This window comes from Lampris incognitus, chromosome 8 (assembly GCF_029633865.1).
Source record: "Lampris incognitus isolate fLamInc1 chromosome 8, fLamInc1.hap2, whole genome shotgun sequence".
NCBI classification, from domain to species: domain Eukaryota; kingdom Metazoa; phylum Chordata; class Actinopteri; order Lampriformes; family Lampridae; genus Lampris; species Lampris incognitus.
This window is the reverse complement of record NC_079218.1, coordinates 22,426,605-22,445,660: the sequence shown is the minus strand read 5'-3', so window position 1 is coordinate 22,445,660 and position 19,056 is coordinate 22,426,605. Positions and strand designations below refer to the sequence as shown.

The 19,056-nt window shown below is 42.3% G+C and overlaps 1 protein-coding gene across 1 annotated transcript in view; it reads left to right on the top strand.

Moving 5' to 3' along the window:
* The first annotated feature begins 3,393 nt into the window (after positions 1–3,393).
* The window catches only part of cadm1a (cell adhesion molecule 1a), a 560,283-nt gene continuing 544,620 nt past the window's right edge, over positions 3,394–19,056 (top strand). Inside the window, exon 1 of the mRNA XM_056284957.1 lies at positions 3,394–3,470. Coding sequence (XP_056140932.1) covers positions 3,398–3,470 — 73 coding nt within the window. The 5' untranslated portion in view covers positions 3,394–3,397. The remainder of the gene's footprint in view (positions 3,471–19,056) is intronic.

Sequence of the window (19,056 nt, the reverse complement as noted above, 5' to 3'; positions counted from 1 at the left end):
CGGGCTAGGGACTAACGTGTCGTATTAGTAGTTTACAGTCGTCACCCTCCCCGGAAGCGCGCCCTTGCGCTTGGTTATTCCCGCGCTCCGAAGAGACTTCTGAGGATCTGCACACTTCCGGATCCCACCGCTGCCACCAATGTAACCGGTTATTTTCTTGCCCGGGACTAACGTGTCTTATTAGTAGTTTACAATAACTTTGTTATGGTAGTCACAGGTTAGCCAGGTTCCACCTTTCATTTCAGAGCATAAAGACCCGCGGGGAGGGTCGGCTGGGATGGTCTCTGGCCAGTCTGACCTCCTCATATCCGGCCTATTTTAAATGTTTCTCCCCCTCTGTGAGCTCCAGGTGGGGGCCGGTCGTTCGGAAAAGTCATCCCGCCCGCGGAGGCATCTCGTTTGCCTTATTTTGTTGGAAATACCGGTTCTGGTCCGAAGGTAAAAAAAAAATAATCATGGGGCGGTTCCCCCGGCCCCGGGGCATGTCCCTGGCCGCCCTGCGACCCCCAGGAGCCCATACAGTACCCCCGAAAAAGCCTGGATAAAAGAACGCCATGGGGAACCTTGGTCAACATTTGGTGATGTTGACAATGGCTTATCAAAAATATACCAATAATAGCTGTAATATGTAACTTACCCTACAGTGCAAGAACACAATTGGTCCACAATGTGTTTCAGAATTAGTTGATGGGGTTTCTCATTCTTTGATTGCGACCAGTAAGCTTTACGCTCAATTACAGTCGCACCCGGCAGCCCGGAGTCCACGCAAGTCAGTTTTACTTTTAATATTCTAAATGTATCCTGCATACTGTAATCCCTTCTGCCTTTCACGGGATGATATTAAGGATGAATTACTCCAAAATACAAAACTTATTTTCTCTGGCAATGCGCTGATTTCGTCCTTCATGTTTTGGTGTTTTCCGGCTACTTCCTAGATGGTTCTGAAATGCTTGAAGGGCATAGCAACAGTAACTAAGGGGGGCGGTACTTTGCGAGAGGTCCATTGGTCACGGGAAAAGCTTGGTCTATCAAGCCTGGCCAACTGTCTGCGACTTGTCCACGCAGGGACAGAAATCTATGGTGCTGGTCATATGCCCTTTGCTGTCGATAATGGAGGAGCAGGTGCAGTTTTTGAAAGCAAAAGACATTCTTGGGTCCGCGGTGGTGTAGCGGTCTAAGCATCGGCTTTGTGTCGATGCAGTTGTCCACTGGGGACCGGGGTTCGCGCCTCGGTCTCGTCAGATCCGACTATGGCCGGACTCGATGAAGCAGCGATAATTGGCAACGCTGTCTCCGGGAGGGGGGCGGAGTCGGCTTGTGTTCGTCACATGAATGCGTCTCTGCGTGTGTCGGAAAAAGCAGTGGTTCGGCCTGGATTCGCCTTGTCACGGAAGTGGCGAGGCGCCAGTTGGCGAACGCATGCAGGGTAGGTATTTGAACTAAAATAGGGATCGATTGGCCACTAATTGGGAGAAAAAGGGAAAATCAGAAATACATGTATGAAGAAGAAAAAAAGAGGCATTCCTGCCGCATACGTGGGTCAAAGCGAGGACATCGATGACCAGATCGCCGCCGGTGGTTTCGTCCTTGTGTTTGGCACGCCGGAAACTTTTGCTGGCCAAGCAAAGTGGAGACGGCTTCTACAAACACCGTTATTTCAGGAGCGGCTGGTTGGAGTGGCTGTTGACGCACTAGTGCATTGGTGAGTTTGAAACCATTATTAATGTTAGCTCGCTGACTGTGTATTGTTTGCCTAGTTTTCTTCGGTGACTGCGCCTGAGCCATCCTGTGACGCAAGTATTGTTGGTACGACAGTGTTTACAAGCACGCGACTTCTGCATGTCACCGCCCCAATGTGACGGCCCCGCCCTAAAGACTTTGCATTGGTTCTGTAATGAACGTTTTTTTAATCTCTAATTGTTTCCACCCAGTTTTAGCAACGAAAGCTGGGAGAACGTATTCGTCTAATGTTTCAGTAATTGCAAGGGCACATGCGTAGCCATTTTTGTGAATGGTAAAGCTTATTTAAGTATTAAAATGATGCTTGAATTAGCTGGAAGTACATGTTTTGCTGGGTCCTAAAAAATGGTAAAAAACAAAAACAAAGCCTGTATTAATTTTGGAAAACTCTCATTCTCTGGCTTCCTCGTTTTTTGGTCAGTGCACTGAAATTACTTAATGCAGTTTAGTTAAGAACTTTTTTATTCTATGTAGTACAACAATCGTTTTTTTATTGTAGCTAATTTAGGGGCAGCACGGGAACCGCCGCAGCCAGGACGAGAATCCGGATCTCCCGCACCACGGACGACAACGTTAACCAGTCGACTAAAGGGGTCGACTAACGGGTCTACTTATCCGTGCACGTTACACTGATATGCGTTACACTGATATGCTGAAGTTCCCGATTAGGGAATTTCAGCATATCAGCTCCCTATGCCTTCACGCTTCTGGGCGCACGCGCCTCCGATGGCCTCATGGTCTCACCATCCCACTTCTGACACCAATGTAGCGAATTCGGGGGGGGGGGCGCAGCCCGGGAACCGCCGCAGCCAGGACGCGAATCCGGATCTCCCGCACCACGGGCGACAACGTTAACCAGTCGATTAAAGGGTCCGACCCGTTAGCCAAGGTGTCTACTTATCCGTGCACGTTACAGTATATCACCCGTAACACACATCTGCCCATCCACAGGCACATGAACTAAAGAAAACGTGACAATACTTCTGCATAGTGGTAACCTACAATATGCACTCCCATGATGCACAAAGACTGTGTGTGTGTGTGTGTGTGTGTGTGTGTGTGTGTGTGTGTGTGTGTGCGCGCGCGCGCGCGCGGAGGGGGATAAAGCTTTTCGATAGCCAAAGCAACAAAACAAAGCGTAAAAGATCGATTGGCGTCTAAAATATGTTAAATGATGTTTGTGTGTGTTTTTTTTAAAACAGACAGCCACGTTTTAACTTTTACCTATCTTTCATACAGTAACCAAAGCATCCTTTGGTTTGCACGAGATTTTCTTTGATGTATTTTCATCATGAATTCAACCAGATGACACCGGCGACGTTTTGAAAAAAAAAAAAAACAGCTGTTTGTTGGCCATTGCCTGTCCTCAAATTACTGGAAAGCATAGCAGAAAAATACACTCTAAGACGGTTCAATAAGTTGAGTTTTTCCTTTCTTTCTTTCGTCAATCGTGTCTAAGTAGGTTCGATGTCCAAAAGAGTGTATACTATTAAAACCCCCTAAGTGGCATCGTACCGTCCGTCCCCTTGTATGTGGAATATGACTCACGTGATTGTGGAAATAGTACCCTCCCTTTCATGCATATCATTAAATCAAATCCCGCTGTAGCTATAGGTGAAGTACCCCTCGCCTTGCCATACTGAAGCAGGTGTCCAACATGGCGATCACTGGCAACGGGTCTCCCGCGACTATTCTCTTTTTCTTCATGATTCCGGCGACTCTTCACAAAGGTAGGCTTTTATTTTCTCTTTTGTTAACCTGTGATGTAAACATGGAAATAATACGTTTTCTCTTTTCGGGAATTCTCATGGATTTCGGAGGCGGCGGGAGGGGGGTGAGATTTTAGGGCAAGGTTTGGACGTGTCCGCATTATCCTGACGGATGGTGTTGTCGGACAAGGTGATGTTCATTGTAAACTGTCCGTAAAGTTGGAGTAACGTCGATGTGGCTGCGTGAAGAAACGGTGGACTTGACGCGCGGTGCGGTGCGGTGTTGGGACTGTTGCCGCTGATTTTCGCGACCGTTATGACGTTTGCCGCTCACGCTGCCTTGCAAAAAGAAAAGAAATCACTTTTGGCCAGCTCTCCACGAGCACTCTTCACGAGCGCTTCGCCTGGGCTAGTGCTGCACCGACGCACGGCTGCTAACTCAAATAAACGTGGGGTTCTTCTTCTTCTTCTTCTTCTTCTTCTTCTTTCCTTTCCTCCCCCAACTGCTGTTTCGATAAACATCTTCATCTCATGTCACAGACTCCGAGAAAACGCATCCGAAATGCAATTGTCTTTTTCGGCCACTTCGCCCCCTTAGCGTGGTTACTTTTTTTCTGTGGCTCGGTGCATCTGTTATAACAACGAGGCATAGATAGAACCCCCCCTCCTCCTCCTCCCCTTGTTCTGCTGTAGCCCGCTGGAAACGGTGTGCGTCTAAAGTGGAGGTTTGGAGGGTAATGCACGGAAACATACCAGGATGCCCCGTGTGTTCACTGCGACTCATTGTCAGCCGACTGAAGAGTTCGGCGTGTCAGCCGAACTCTGACACGCACGTCTTCACGGTGCGGATACTGGAGTCGAAGGCTGCGTTGAGAAAGAGGGAGTTGTGACTTGTAGTGTCTACGCGGAAAAGGGGAGAAGGACTGGCGACGCTGCTGCCAGAGTGTCATGTGTGACTCGGCGGGGCTGCATGGCGTGGAACCACGTTTATTTGTTAGGATGAGCAAAGTAGGCAGTATAGGCTATTACGCACATTATACAGAGTTGGTGCGAAGCCTTACATAGATGTTTAGTCACGATCTGTTGAGAGGCTGCATGTCGAGGTTATGTGCTGTCTTTGCGCAGTGATATGATGAAGCTGAGTGAAATGTTTTTTGTCCCCCCCCCCCCCGTAGCTTTTAGAGCCCCAACACGTACACGGAGTCAATGGACTCGAAACATGCTTTCACAGATCATTCTCTCGGATGCGTTAATAGCTGTCAACACCTACGACTGTTTCACGCTTCTGATAAATTGAAGCGTCTCTTGTGGAGGAATAAAGCAACGTTCCGTACACTGTTTTATTAACTCACGTCATGACACAACAACGACGAGACGCCTACATTCTGTTGACATTTATCCGAAACTTGGAACTTATTAATTTCTAGTCTTCACAATGATGACGACGTTTTTTCTTTTGTTGCAGTAATGTTAGGATGATTCAATGCAAGCGTCTGTCACATGGTGGATTATCCGCCCGGCTTAATCCAAGGAGCGTTTTATCCATAAAGTGGATGTTTACAATGAAGTCCACCCCCCTCCTCCCCTTCCTGCGTTTCATTCTGCGTTTCAGTCATACCGACGTCCCCTTCAGTCGGGTTCCCGTAAAACGCCATAAACTAACTGGGCTGTTTGCAACATCGGCGATGCCGGACAAAGCTCTACGGCATCCCCAGCATCGGTTTCAAACAAAGCTTAGGGTACACTTGCACAAAGCTTATCAATTATTTACATTTAGCACACACTGTAGGCATTACATTATGCAAAGCATTGCAGGATATTTTTTTTCTCTAAACGAAGTTACTGCAGTGTAACTGAGCCGAGAGAGAGCTACGTAAACGCCATAGACGCCCATTCAATTAGCGCATCATGAGTTTGGTCTGGACTCACGGTGACCTCATACTGCTCCAAATGACATACATTGACATAAGGAGAGGATTTATAGTCCAGTACGACACAGCGAGGGGCAAAAAAAAAGTCAATTAGGTTTCGGGGTTTTGGGGGGATTTTGGGGGGGGGGTCTGAGGGTCCTCCCACAGGAAAAAAAATTCTTCAAACTAATTTTCTTCAATTCTACACACTCTATTCTCACCATGTTTTTTTTGTTGTTTGTTTGATACTGGAGTATCAAAACTGGAGTGGCAACAAATGTTTTTTTCTCCCCCAGTAATCTTGGTCGTTTAACGAATAGCCTTTTTTATTTCTCACTTCTCAACTTTTTTGCAACATAAAAAAAAACAAAAACAAAAACCAAAGCTCATAACACACTGAAGACAAGACCAAATCTCCAGTGGCAGTCACAGCCATTGTTAACATGATAGCTTGGGGTAGGATCTGCCACTATTCACGACTTCCCCAGTTTTCCATCGGCCAGAGCCAGAGAGATTGATAACCCATAGTACAGGCAAGGAGAGGAGAGGGGGATATAGAGTCCATAGTGGACATGACTCTGAAATTGCTGATTACAGGCAGGGAAATATCTTCACATCTTTCCCTCAAAAAGGTGATGCATTTGAGGTAAACACGGAAATCGGTGAAATAAATTACATTTGAGGACGTATTTGCCTCTTTTGAGCATTGAATGTGCCCCTGCCCCATCTTCCTCCAGAATTATGCTTTTGTTGCCTTCACTCACATTTCAAAGGATTGGATTGATATGGCTGTATTGGATCTGGCAGTGTATCCAAAGTAGTGAAAAGACAAATGTTTAGTGCTCTATAACAGTTTACCAAATATCATTTAATTCAGTGAAAATGTGGGTTGAAGGTTTTTTTTGTTTTTTTTTAACCTGCTGTAGGCCTGTAATCCCAACAGAAAAGGGTAATTTGCATGCCTGCAACGCATTTTAGAATAATATTAATCCGTAAGATTTTCCAAGAAACCGTTACATAACCTTAGATTTATTTAATTACCTCTGATATAAATACTTAAATATGTGAAATGTACAGTGTCATGCAGCCGACAGCTACTTTCATTTGCTGCTTCCTAAGTTAGCATTACATAACTAGAATGTATGGAGGCTGCACTTAAAATGTCCCAGCTAGGGATTTCTGTCTTTTGACTCCAAATACCATTTGCCATGTCATGATTGCAAGCAATACCAGTCATTGCAATTCATATTTACACTTTCAGCTCTTGATAGAATTTATCATTATTATTTTCAGTTTTGAAAACTACATTAATCAAGAAATGCTATGTTTATAGGAATAGAATATGTAACATAAATACGTGCATGGGTTGGTTGCTTCGAATATTCAGAGCTTGTAAGTAAGGCTTCAGGCATATTTGAACATTTATGAGAAAGATGTGTTTATACATTGCTGTTCTAATGCCACCAGGAGGGGCCATGCAGTCTGCTCTGCTGGAGAGCGATGCGTGCTGTCCCATTAGCTCAATTATGAGAAACTCCACCAGTGTCACTTTGCAGTACAGAAGTGAACAAAGCATGAAAGCTAAAATGAACTTCTGCAATAAGACGGTGAAAAGCAACTTGGAAGGCAGCGAATACTAATTTGATCAGTAATACCTAAACGTGGCATGGAGGTCAGCGTTTATGCAGGTTTTCATCCCAACACGCTACATCAGCTAATTTCACTCAGTTGTTCGCCTCTTTCTGGTTGAAGGTGTGCTAATTAGTGAAATCAGCCTGTGTAATGTTGGGGTTGAGTGAAAACCAGCATACACATGGCCTTCAATGACACATGATTGGACACCACTGAATTAGATTAATGGTGTCCTTTATCACAGGAAAATGATGGGAAAAAACAGCTGATGTAATGGCCTGCGAGCCCAGTGCTTCAAGTCTTTCTCACTGTGTAGCTTCCATTGGCTAATCCTCTACAATATCAGAGCATTAAGGAAGCCATCCAGGGGATTTCTCTGAGGGGCTAAAATAGTTTTAATGGTGGCATTTATGAAATTGCAACATTACAACATTCTGCATTGTGGGAATTCTGCTTAAAAACTGACTTTTGGAAACCAATATCTTAATTGTATGAGCCCTGTGTTATTTAAAATTTGCGTGAATTGTCAGTCTTCCTGACTGTAAATTTACAATGTGTGTCCTTTTCCTTTAAGTACCATCTCAGTGCACCAGAGCATATTTAACAAATGTACAAATATTGATTTTGGCAGCTTTTGATATACCACGGTGGGCAGTTCAGTGTAACATCCTTTGATAATTGCAGGTGATCAGGAATAGTTTATACATCTGTCATTTTAGTGTTCTGAGTTTGACCCATGTGCTTCTAAATATTATTGATTCTATTTCTAATTTTGTTGTTATCTTGCAATTTAAAATTTTTATTCTATTTTTCTTGTTGCAAACTTTTATGGTTAATTGCTTTAGATAAGCCTAATGTGTAAACTTGAGCCTTGTCAGAGTAGAAATACTTAAAAAAAAAAACTCCAAACCTATAGCTCAACTCTACAAGTTATGAACTATTTTAGTAACAGTGTTATCACTATTTAATGTGTTGTGTGTATTTTATCCTGTAGCCGCTTGCCCATTCAGTTTGAAAATCTATTGGCAGACAGCCCTGGGAATTTGCATATGTCCATTTTCTGCAGGGTATGGCCACGCTCTCTCTCTCAGCTGACAATACATTTTGGCATACAATTCACTTCAGAGGCGATTAATACACAATTTCCAAGGCACATATGGTATGAACCAATTATATGACCAGAAGAAACTTTTCTCCAAGTGTGAAGAAGTCCAGCTGATAGCCGATGGACAATGTAAATTGAGGTTTGACAACACTGATACTGAAACAGGCTTCATTTAGTGCTATATTTATGATCTAGGTTATTAGAGAAGTAAACTTCTCATTTGTGTGTGTGTAGGAAATGGCTTTTCAACTGCCATGTACTGGACTTGGCTCTTAGTCATGTTGGCAGCGGGCTCATGGATCTAAAACAGGTGGGGAAGTGGACCAGTTCATTTTATGCTCTCCCTCTGTGGCAGCCTTAGCAGTAATGAAGAACAATGGTGTTATTTTAGGAAAGGTGGGGGAGTGGAGAACACCACCCTCCTCTATCTGCCTCTGTCAATAACGGTCCTGTAGGCATGCTAACAGATGACGAGGCTGGGTCACATCTGGCCTCTGTGCACTTAGTGTAATCAAAGAGAGAAAAAACCCTTATGTCCTACTTGTTAGTGAGCTGCCAACTGATGGACACCAAATCTCCAGAGACAGGGGGGAAGAGCAATCTGCCATTTTGAAAGCAGCCCATCACAGTTAGGCCTAAAATCCAAAGGTTCTTACAGTGTTGGATTACCATATAGAATATAATAAAACATTGCAGGTAGGCCAATAAGGCATTCATCCTTAGTGCATCAGCCATCATGCTGTCTCTTTTACTCTCAGCATCCTGAATTGCAATAATGAAAACTGTTAGTTCTTAAGAATTTTAAATAACATTTGGGTTGTGGGAAATATGTGACATTTCAGTGTGCAATTATGTAAGTCGTGGCGCTTGTTCATATAGCTTTCCAGAGAATGAACTCCAATCAGATTGAATGGGTTGATGAGCAGGGGTGATGGCAGAGCAGTGTTAAAGGAGTCAACCAACTGTTATCATTGTTGTATAGAAACATTACCCCTCAGTAGCAGAACTGTGTTTAAAAATGTTAAAAACAGATGTCACACAATGCAACCCAGCTAAATGTGTATTACCCTATCAAGTGTAGTTAGACTAAGCCAGGCTGAACCACAGGTAGCATTACAACCAAGTCTCCTATCCGCTAGGCATTGTAAGATGGCCTCAATGCTTTTGGAATTTGGTAAATAAGCTATTATTAGTAAATGTCTCTTTTGCATATTGGTATAATTTTTTTGGGAAGACAAAAACACATATCCAAAATTTCCCAAAAACAACACCACGAAAACATACAAAACAGAGAGAAGAAAGCAAAAAAAAAAAAGTAAACACAAAAGGTTAACAACACAGTCCAGTCAGTATAACACAGTTCAAAAATTCCACTGTCCAGAGAATGAACTCCAGCCAGGATGAATGTCGGAACTGCCCGTCTACATGGGCTAGCAGTTAGCTTAGCCTACCCTGCTTCCGCGTCCTGTCAGACTGCCCTCGGTGTTTCCTCTTCGGGTGCAGCTCCGGGCAGGGTCGTGGTCCTTGGGCTCATCGGATGCAGCAGAGCAGGCTCCCTCAGTCAATCCAACACTAGCTGTCCAGCCAGACACCTTCGACACACCTCCCCTGCACTCCACACAATGACACAAACACAGACAACAACACCGCACAGCCGATGCTAGGAGAGGCCACCACCAGACCGCCTCAGTGTCCTCTCGGGCGTAGCTCCGGGCAGGTCCGTGGTCCCTGGGCCCACAGGAAGCAGCAGACCAAGCTCTCTCAGCCGATCCAACACCAGCGCTCCCAGCCATTTAAAAAAAAATTAAAAAACATTGACGATCAAAATAAAAACGTCACATGATGACACAAACTTACATGCAGACGTAGATATGGACAAAGACACTGCATAGTCGGTGCTGGGTGAGGCCGCCGCAAACGTGAGCTCACGCTGCCATCTTCCCACACCGCAATAACCACAGTGTGGAAGATGGCAGTCATAATGATTGTGTCCAATCCACTAATCTGCCAAAGTCACCTCTAACATGAAACTAAATGCATTAAATGTTTTAATTACAAAAACAAAACAAGTACTTTCTTTTGATTGCTCCTTTCTTCCAAGTTTGAGACCTCCGTAATCGTGCTTTGCTATTGTGTCAGATATAGGGTAAGGCATTGCATGTCTTAAGTGGGCACACACTGCCTTTAACCATAAATATGAGCTCAAGGTCAACAATGAATGAAGGAGAAATTGAGCTTGTTTAGGCATAAATATAGCTGGTGTCAGTTTTATCCACCAGCGGGGAAATTAATGTCCCTTTTGGATATAATGCAGGTATGCGTCAACCAAAATTGCATATCAGGCTTGAGTGAGCTGTGTTCTCCAATTTTCCATTTGTGTAACACCCTGGTTTGTATTACATGTCAGTAAATGTGCTGCTGATGAAAGCCTTCAGTTTGTTACATCGTCTCCCATGGAATTGGATCACTTCTTTCCATTGTACTCAGGTCCTGTCCATTGTCTTGAGGATCGCCAGTGATGTTTTCTGCACAAACGCCAGATGCTACACAATTATGCAGCATCTAATTTTCTGTGTCCCAGTCTGATGTTGCAAAGGGATTCGTTCTGCCAACAAAACATGAGGCCCTCGTTGGTGCTGAAACCATTGAACCTCTAGTCCAAAAAGTTTTATGTTGTCTCTCGTATGGGTTACAAGAGAAATTACTAGGTACAAAAGGATATACGTGCTTGCTTAGCCCAGCATACTTGTTTTCATTGCATATGGCATTCTTTCTTGTTAATGCTCCTATTTTTTATTTTGTAATGCACTACTGCACTTATATTGGTGTGCTCTGTAAACAAAGGTAATGCTGTTTTTGTTCTTATTCTTCTTATTATGATATACCTATTTCAACTGCTGGACCCAACTTTATCCCATTAACTGAAATGAGTTGCTTGGTTGGAGATGGGAGCAGCTTCTAAAAATTATGTGTCTCCTGAAAATAGAAATGAAAGAAAATGTTTTGACCTGATTGGCTTTTGAAAATGGTTCCCGCTGCTTTGAAGTGTGTAGTATTTGTTGGGCTCCACTTGGCTGTCAGATTAATACCTTCCAGACTGAAAATGAAAATGGGTGAAGGAGCAGTTAATCCGCATAAGAATATTTTTTTGAGGTTGAGAGCCTGGAAGTCTAGCAAACTGGCTGCTCATTGATTAGCTGCTTGGCACTGCAAAATTGACAGACTTTCTATGGTCCACTAGTTTCTTCTAAATTTGGAAGCTTGATAGATTATTATTTTATTTAATTTTATCTTATTTTATTAATATTTGTTGTTTATTTCATTTTATTTTTTTATTTTTTTATTTAAACTCACTAATAACAGCGTTACAGTAGCAGCAACAGAGTGGTACTCAATTTAAAATTGAATCTAGGCATTGGGCATTCTAAAACTGTCTTCATTGAGGGATGCTGTACTTTTGAAATTGTTTACTCAAAGCAGTTATTGCTGATGTCGATAAATAGAGCAACAACACAATTATTTTCACTAAACAGCAGGCGAATAGTGTCAGTTCTGCACATAAACATTAGCCAACATGGGTCATGATAATCGTGATGCTGATTGTAAAGAAATGTAGCACTCTCGGCTACTATTGTAGTATGGAATTTGACCGATGTATTCAATCAGTCATTTAGTATATGACTAAAAATTTGTCTGAGGGCAACATTCCCATAAATGAAATACTCCAAAGTCTGTTTTGTGAATGCCTGCCATGAGCCTGGTGTCCTGAATGGTCATGAATTTCGTGTGCACTGAACTTACATTATACCAATCAAATTTAATGCCCAATCAATCATTCTGGTCGTTAAGCGTGGCATCACATCTGCTAGACTGCAATAAAACACTTACCTTATTTTCCATTAATTTACTTTAAAACTTACACTTTAAAGTTTTATATGTGTGCACAGATGAAAACAATAGGCCGCTAGCCAATCATGCTCACAACATTGGCAGAATATTTCTGTTCCACTCACTGGTTATAGGAGGCACAAATCTAAGTAGCAGAAATGTCTTACACAATGAATTCTTAGATGTGTTTGTTCTTTCACCCCGCCACCTACATGGCCATGCCACTTTTTAGTCACTGTACATTTCTCATGGCAACCATTCATTTTTTCTGACCCTTTAGAACAATGGAAATGAAGGAGTTTTATGTACCTTCACATGCATCATATTGCCTCCTACTTCAGAATGGTAATCACAATGAATTGTAGTTTTCAGCATTCTATTAGCCCTAATTCAAGACTTGTACAACATCCTTATGTGTGGTGTGCCAGGTAATTAACAGACATAGGCCTCTGTTAAGTTAGGAGAAAATATACTCTTATGACAGATTTGTACTTACGGTCTTGCCCACAGATATCTTGGGGCTACATTATTGATAAGCCTGTCTGCCAACCCTTTTTCAGTTTGATTGGTCACATGTTAGAAATGGTCACAAGTTAGAAATGAACAATAGTTTAATAAGAACTAGCGTATCCTGGTCCTGTACTGCAAATCCCTTTAACCATCCCATTAAGAGACACTGTAACACTTCTTTTAGTTTTGTTTCCGGTCAATACTGTATAAGGTGAAATCCTGGATAACTTTTAACAGAAAAGTCAACAAAGTTTTGCTGGAATTTCTTAAAGGGAAATTTCACCACTGATAATGTGCACATCCAGGAAGTAATAATAATAATAATAAATTTTTAAATTTATAGAATGCTTTATCTAGACACCCAAAGCGTCGATGGGTACCAGTGGTCGACTATGTTGTCTATTAAAACTTGATCCGCTTTGGTTGAACTCATATTTACAGAGAAAACGGGCGTTTCCTGGTCAGAGAGCCTGCCCTGCAGTTACTACATGTACCAGCTAGTATTGCACGAGGATACAACTGTCCTGAAGAGCCGTTACAGCCGTTAAGTTTCTAATATGCTCGCACACTCTTTCTCTTGTAGTCTCTTAAGGGGCTTTCACACCTACCTCGTTTGGTCCGGACTTTCCTTTTTGATTTTACTCACTGTTGGGGTTTCCATGCTGAACATTGTCCAAAGTGTATGTGGAATGGTCCCTAAACCAAAGATCCATCCAGCCAAAGGCAAGATATATAAGTTATACAACAATGAGGCTAACCGGTGAATAGGAAGTCAAAGGAGGCTGACATGAATTGTGCAGAGCAACAGATGTCTAACAGATTAGCTTGACTTCTTTCTGCAACAAACACACAATTATGGTTGCAGTAGGGTAAGGAACAAAAAACATTGAAGACTGGAAGGGTGGAAAAACATTGGCTAGTCTGATCAATTCTGGCTCCTGCTGTTTCAGACTGATGGGATGACTAGGGTATGGAGACAACCATGAATATATGCATCTGTCATGCTGTGTCAGCATTGCAGGGTGTTGATGGTAGGGTTATTGTGTTTTCATAGCACCATTTCAATACCCTGAAGAAGACTGTTTTGTCAAGACGGTAATACGTTAAACCTTTCTTGAATCAAGGTTCATGGCCATGAGTGTGCAACTTCCTTCCTCCACACAATAGTGCTTTCATAGCACACATTGGGCTCCTTGATAGTGAAACAACACTGGGATGCCGTTTTAACATTGTTGCCAATCAGACATAAGCATAGATTTGGGTATAGACCGTAGGGACATATCCCTACAAAAGTCAAGGGACTACTGCGTTGTTCCTACCAATATTTGTTGTTTTAACGCCACAGCCGCTCCCATCCGTCAATGTTAGGTTTATGCAGAGACGGCAGTAGCTTCTGTAAAGTGTATGGCAGGGAATTAGAAGAGGTTGGAACGTTCAGAGCTCAGGTCTATTCATTGCTCAAACATGTCATCATTTTAGCATTATCAACTTACTTTTTATTGTTGGTAAAGTTAAGGTGAAGCACTCTCAAAAAAAGAGGAAAATTGATATCAAGTCCCTTTTTATGGTGCCTTGCAAAAGTATTCAACCCTCTTGACAGTCATCACTAATTTCTGGATTATAAAAGAAACTCACATCTGTTCCTGAGCAATATTATTTTTGTGAACCCATACACTCTAACAGCATGTTCCCAAAGCCAAAATAAGGTATGTTTCGCTGACTTTTTGTAAAAAATAAATTACAGACTAACACTTAGTGCTTGCATAAATATTGAACTCCCACATATCAATACTGTGTAGAGTACCCTTTTGCTGCAATAACAGCCATGATTCGCTTGGGGTAAGTATGTACAAGCTTTGCACATTCTTCTGGAGTCATTTTTGCCCATTCTTCTTGGCAGAATTTGTACAGGTCTTGCAGGTTGGTGGGATGGCACCTCAGGACTGTGATTTTCAGTTTGTGCCACAGATTTTAAATGTGGTTGAGGTCTGGACTTTGACTTGGCCACTCCAAAACGTTCACCTTTTTGTTGCTGAGCCATGCCATTGTTGCTTTAGCTTTGTGCTTAGGAGCATTGTCCTGCTGGAAGGTGAACCTTCTCCCAAGCTTCAGTTTTATGGCAGACTACAACAGGTTTTATTCCAATATTTCCCTGTATTTAGCTCCATCCATTCTTTCCTCAATTTGAGCAAGGTTCCCAGTGCCTGCAGATGAAAAGCAACCCCATAGCATTATGCTGCTACCACCATGCTTCACTTTAGGGAGGGTATTTTTTAGGGCATGAGCAGTATTTGGTTTGCGCCACACATAATGCTTTGAATTTTGGCCAAAAAGCTCAACTTTCATCTCATCTGACCACAAAGCCTTTACCCACATCCTAAATGGGTCTCTCTCATCCTTGATAGCAAACTCCAAGCGTGCTTTTACATGCATAGTTTTGAGCAACGGCTTCTGTCTTGCCGCCCTCCCATGCAGGCCAGATTCATGGAGAGCCTATGATATGGTTGACTCATGCAGATTTACTCCAGTTTCAACTACTGACCTCTGAGGCTCCTTCAAAGTGATTGCAGGATCATCTGTGGCTTTCCTCACCAGCCCACGTCTTGCTCGGACACTTAGCTTTGAGGTACAGCCTGTCCTACAAAGCGTCTGGATGGAGTGATACAGCTTCCACTTTCTGACAATGGATCCAACAGTGTTCCATGGGACATCCAAACACTTGGATATTGTTTTCTATCCCTTTCACACCTTCTGCATTTTAATCACTTTGTCTCATACTTCAGTATTATGCTCCTTTGTCTTCATTTTCTGATTTGAGTTCATGCCCAGCTAATGAACGTTACACAAAATGCTTAGCATACCCATAAATGAGACTGTTACTTTAATATCTTGCAGGTGCACACTAATTATGTCCAGTTGTGTTTGTTTTAGGAATAATTTGTCATTTGTGTAAACTTGGAGCTTTCAGGGCACAAGGGGTTGAATACTTATGCAAGCACTATATTTTAGTTTTTAATTTATTGATAAAAAGTCAGCGAAACATAACTTATTTTGACTTTGGGAACATGCTGTTAGAGCTTATGGGTTCACAAAAATAATATTGTTCAGGAACAGATGTGCAAGTATCTTCTATAATCCAGAAATTAGTGATGACTGTCAAGAGGTTTGAATACTTTTGCAAAGCACTGTATGAAGTTGCACATTTCATACACAGAGACAATTCAAGGTGCTTTACATAAAGTTTAAAAAGACCTTAAATGAGATATACAAAAGAAGCTATAGAGATTTAATAAAAAATATAAAGGAATTAGATCAAGAATGGAAACAAAATTAAAGGTTAACCAGCGCTGGATAAACAATGTAAGGCTAATAAGATGGAGGCAGAACCTCCCTTTAAAATCCACTGAAATTCAGTTGACAAGTGCAACCAACCATGGAAAACTAACTGGAACAGCACTTGAGGAATAACATTCTGTACACCTTCTTTTTTGCAGATTGTGGGTCTGTAACACTTACACACTTGGTGTGTGTGTGGCTGGGTGTGACACTTTGCTTGCTTGCTAGTTGTCCATCGTGCCCGATGATGACCATCTTCTTCTATTTGTGGGTCCTTTGAGGACTCAGATAGCAGAAGATACCTGCGCAGAGATGGTTTTTAAAGTGGCATGGGGGGTGCGCTTCTCCCAACGCCACATGACTTGATTGTAGAGGAGATGGTTCCGATGGCAAGGGGGATCCCTAGATGACCGGCACCTCCACACAACTGCAGGGGGCTGCCGGAAATCCAGTTTTTCGGAAACCGCCTCGAAGCGTACCGCCACAGCTTGCTTTTCTGTTGAGGTAAGCTCCCTTAGCCTTATGTCTTTCCAGACTCACCCACAAGGCAGCGGGGCAGTGGTTGATAGGTGCCAGGGCATGTCCACCAGGGTGGGCCTGCACACCATATCTCTGGGGCCCACTGCTGCTCCGAGATCCCCTGCCAAGTTAGCCTGGGGCCGCAAGACCCCAGTTACCACGTGTGGCCACGGGGAGGCCTGGCAGGAGTCTTGGTGAAGGAGAGGCTATGTACTGGCAAGGGAAGGCTTACACGCTAGGATGCTTCCCTATTCGCCACAAAGGCTAGCCAGCGGCAGCAAGCTAAGGGCAGGAAGGACACAAGCGGGTTGGAAGAACACATGCACCTTCCCTCCAACTACACACTGCTGAACTAGACGCATCACAACACCCTGTGTGTATGCACACACACACACACACACACACACACACACACACACACACACACACACACACACACAATAGATATACTTTATTTTCCTACAAGAGGATAGTTTTTTCCACCTTTTGTACAGTAAATACATGTACACATACGATACATACCACAGGACTTGCATAGATAACATGGAAGCAACAATATATTAACACAAGAGTTTAGAGGTTCACTGAGTAGAATTTTAATGGCAGAAGGAACAACATTTATTTTACAGTGGTCCTTCTCCAGATGAGACCTATACCTGAGACTAGATGGAAGAAAGAGGTTAGATGGAAGAATAGGTTAAGGGCTGAGTGGAATCCTGAGATTGTTAGTGCTATTATGGCTTTGCTATTGAGGTGTGATAGGTTGGGGGTGGGAATGCACGTTGTTGGTCCAACAAATGATTAAAAAATGTCCCTGCCAATGTTGAAACCAAACCTACACCCATGCAATCAGATGCATCTCTCCTTGCAGTAGTTTCACAAGCCTGGTCTGCTTGCAAAACCTAAATGCTGTTTGTCTGATACAGCCGGGCATCTAGGATTTTGAGTACTGTATGTGCCACTATAGAGTTGACCATGGCTTAGACACTGACAGTGTGTGCACTAAAATTAATGAGCTGCTGAAAACAACCAGTCTTTTTTTAAAACAAGTTTTGATACAAAAAGTCAAATCAGGAATGCTGTGTGGGTGGTTTTGTTATCATGACTTACTATCATTAGAACAGAAGGGAAATGTGAGGTTTCTACTATGCAGCTTGTGTTATTTATTCCAGTGTGTGTTCACCTTATCTTTCAGTAAAATGTAGTGCTGTTGGCCTTTCTTCATGTTGCTGTCTTTTAAAGATGACTTTTTAAAGATATTTCCTCAATTACTGTGTGGCTGGTAACTAATGACTTTCAGACAATTCGCGCTGAACTGTGCCACAATGCCTTGCTGTGTTAGCGCCTAGCGCTACTGAGTGAGACAACTGTACTAAGTTGGCTAAGTGCTTATTTGCTCCATTCCATGTGATAGAAATGAACTCCATATTCCTGAATTATATGATACTTTAACCTTGAAGCCCAATTTGCTCTTTACACTGCAAGTAGGTGGGTTTAGAAATGGTTTTCCTATTAAACACAGGTTGTGCAAGTGTTTTACTGTGAAGCCTCAGCTCAGTAACTTAAATTACGAACACTGGTAAAATGCCTGGTTGTAATACATTATGAAATAGAAATCAAATCTTAACTCAAATAGCTTTCAAACAAGCTGAACTCGTGGAAAAGTGGGCCAACAAGTAGTGGTTATTACAGTGAATTTTCAGCTGGCATAGCCACTTCTTGACATACACAGCTCTACAATAGCTGTATGGGTAGCCAAACTAAATGACTGCAAAGATACATGCCAGTTATTCAGAGAGAAAGTAATGTCATTAATTAAAAACACTGTATGTGTTCACTGATGACTGACCCACCTAATGACACACTGTTAATACAGTGGTGCCATGAAATACTGGGAAGAACAGTAGCCAAATATGATTACAGTGTCTTTCCATCAAACAAAAAGTTGGGAGAAGGCTAATCTGTTTCCAAGACAAAAAATTCTTCTTGTCATTTGTAATTGATGGCATTTTGAAATATCTGTCCGTAACAGTTGAAAAGAAAATAATTAAAGCCAAAATAAGTGGTCAAATGTCTCTAAAAAGTTTTAATCACTCTGTCTGCTTTTTGATCAGCCCTCTGACCACAACTTCCTCACTCATAATTCTACACTCCAAAACATTAGCGGCACCTAGGCAAAGGGTGCTTTCAGTAAAATTTAACTCCAAATTTGGTCAGCGATTCTCTGCCAAATTTTATACACGTGCTGAATAGTGATTTCTACCATTGTGTAAACTGAATACATTTCACTCTTGAGTGATGCTTTTCAGTGAAAATTCAATTTCAGTATAACAATAATTACTGTAACTGTTATGGAACTTTCCATTCTTTTTTGAGGACAGTATCCCAAACAAAAAAAAAATAATTGCATTTTCCAAGACGGCAGCCATAGATAGTTGGGAGGGGAGAGTTTGAAGTGATGTCACTTTGCTCAGCATGCTGATTGAGGGTGTCACGTTTTCTGAGATGGGGAATTAAATTTGTAGCTGAGAAAATCTTGGGCAATGTAACCCCTTTTAAATTTTCGTAATCTTTATTTGGCCATGTATGGTTTGCACATACATGGAATTTGACTCCAATTTAGTGGCTCTCAATGTACCTACATAGAATAACAGCACAATAATCTTCAGGGATATATATACAAGGAATGACTACATACAAGTGAAAA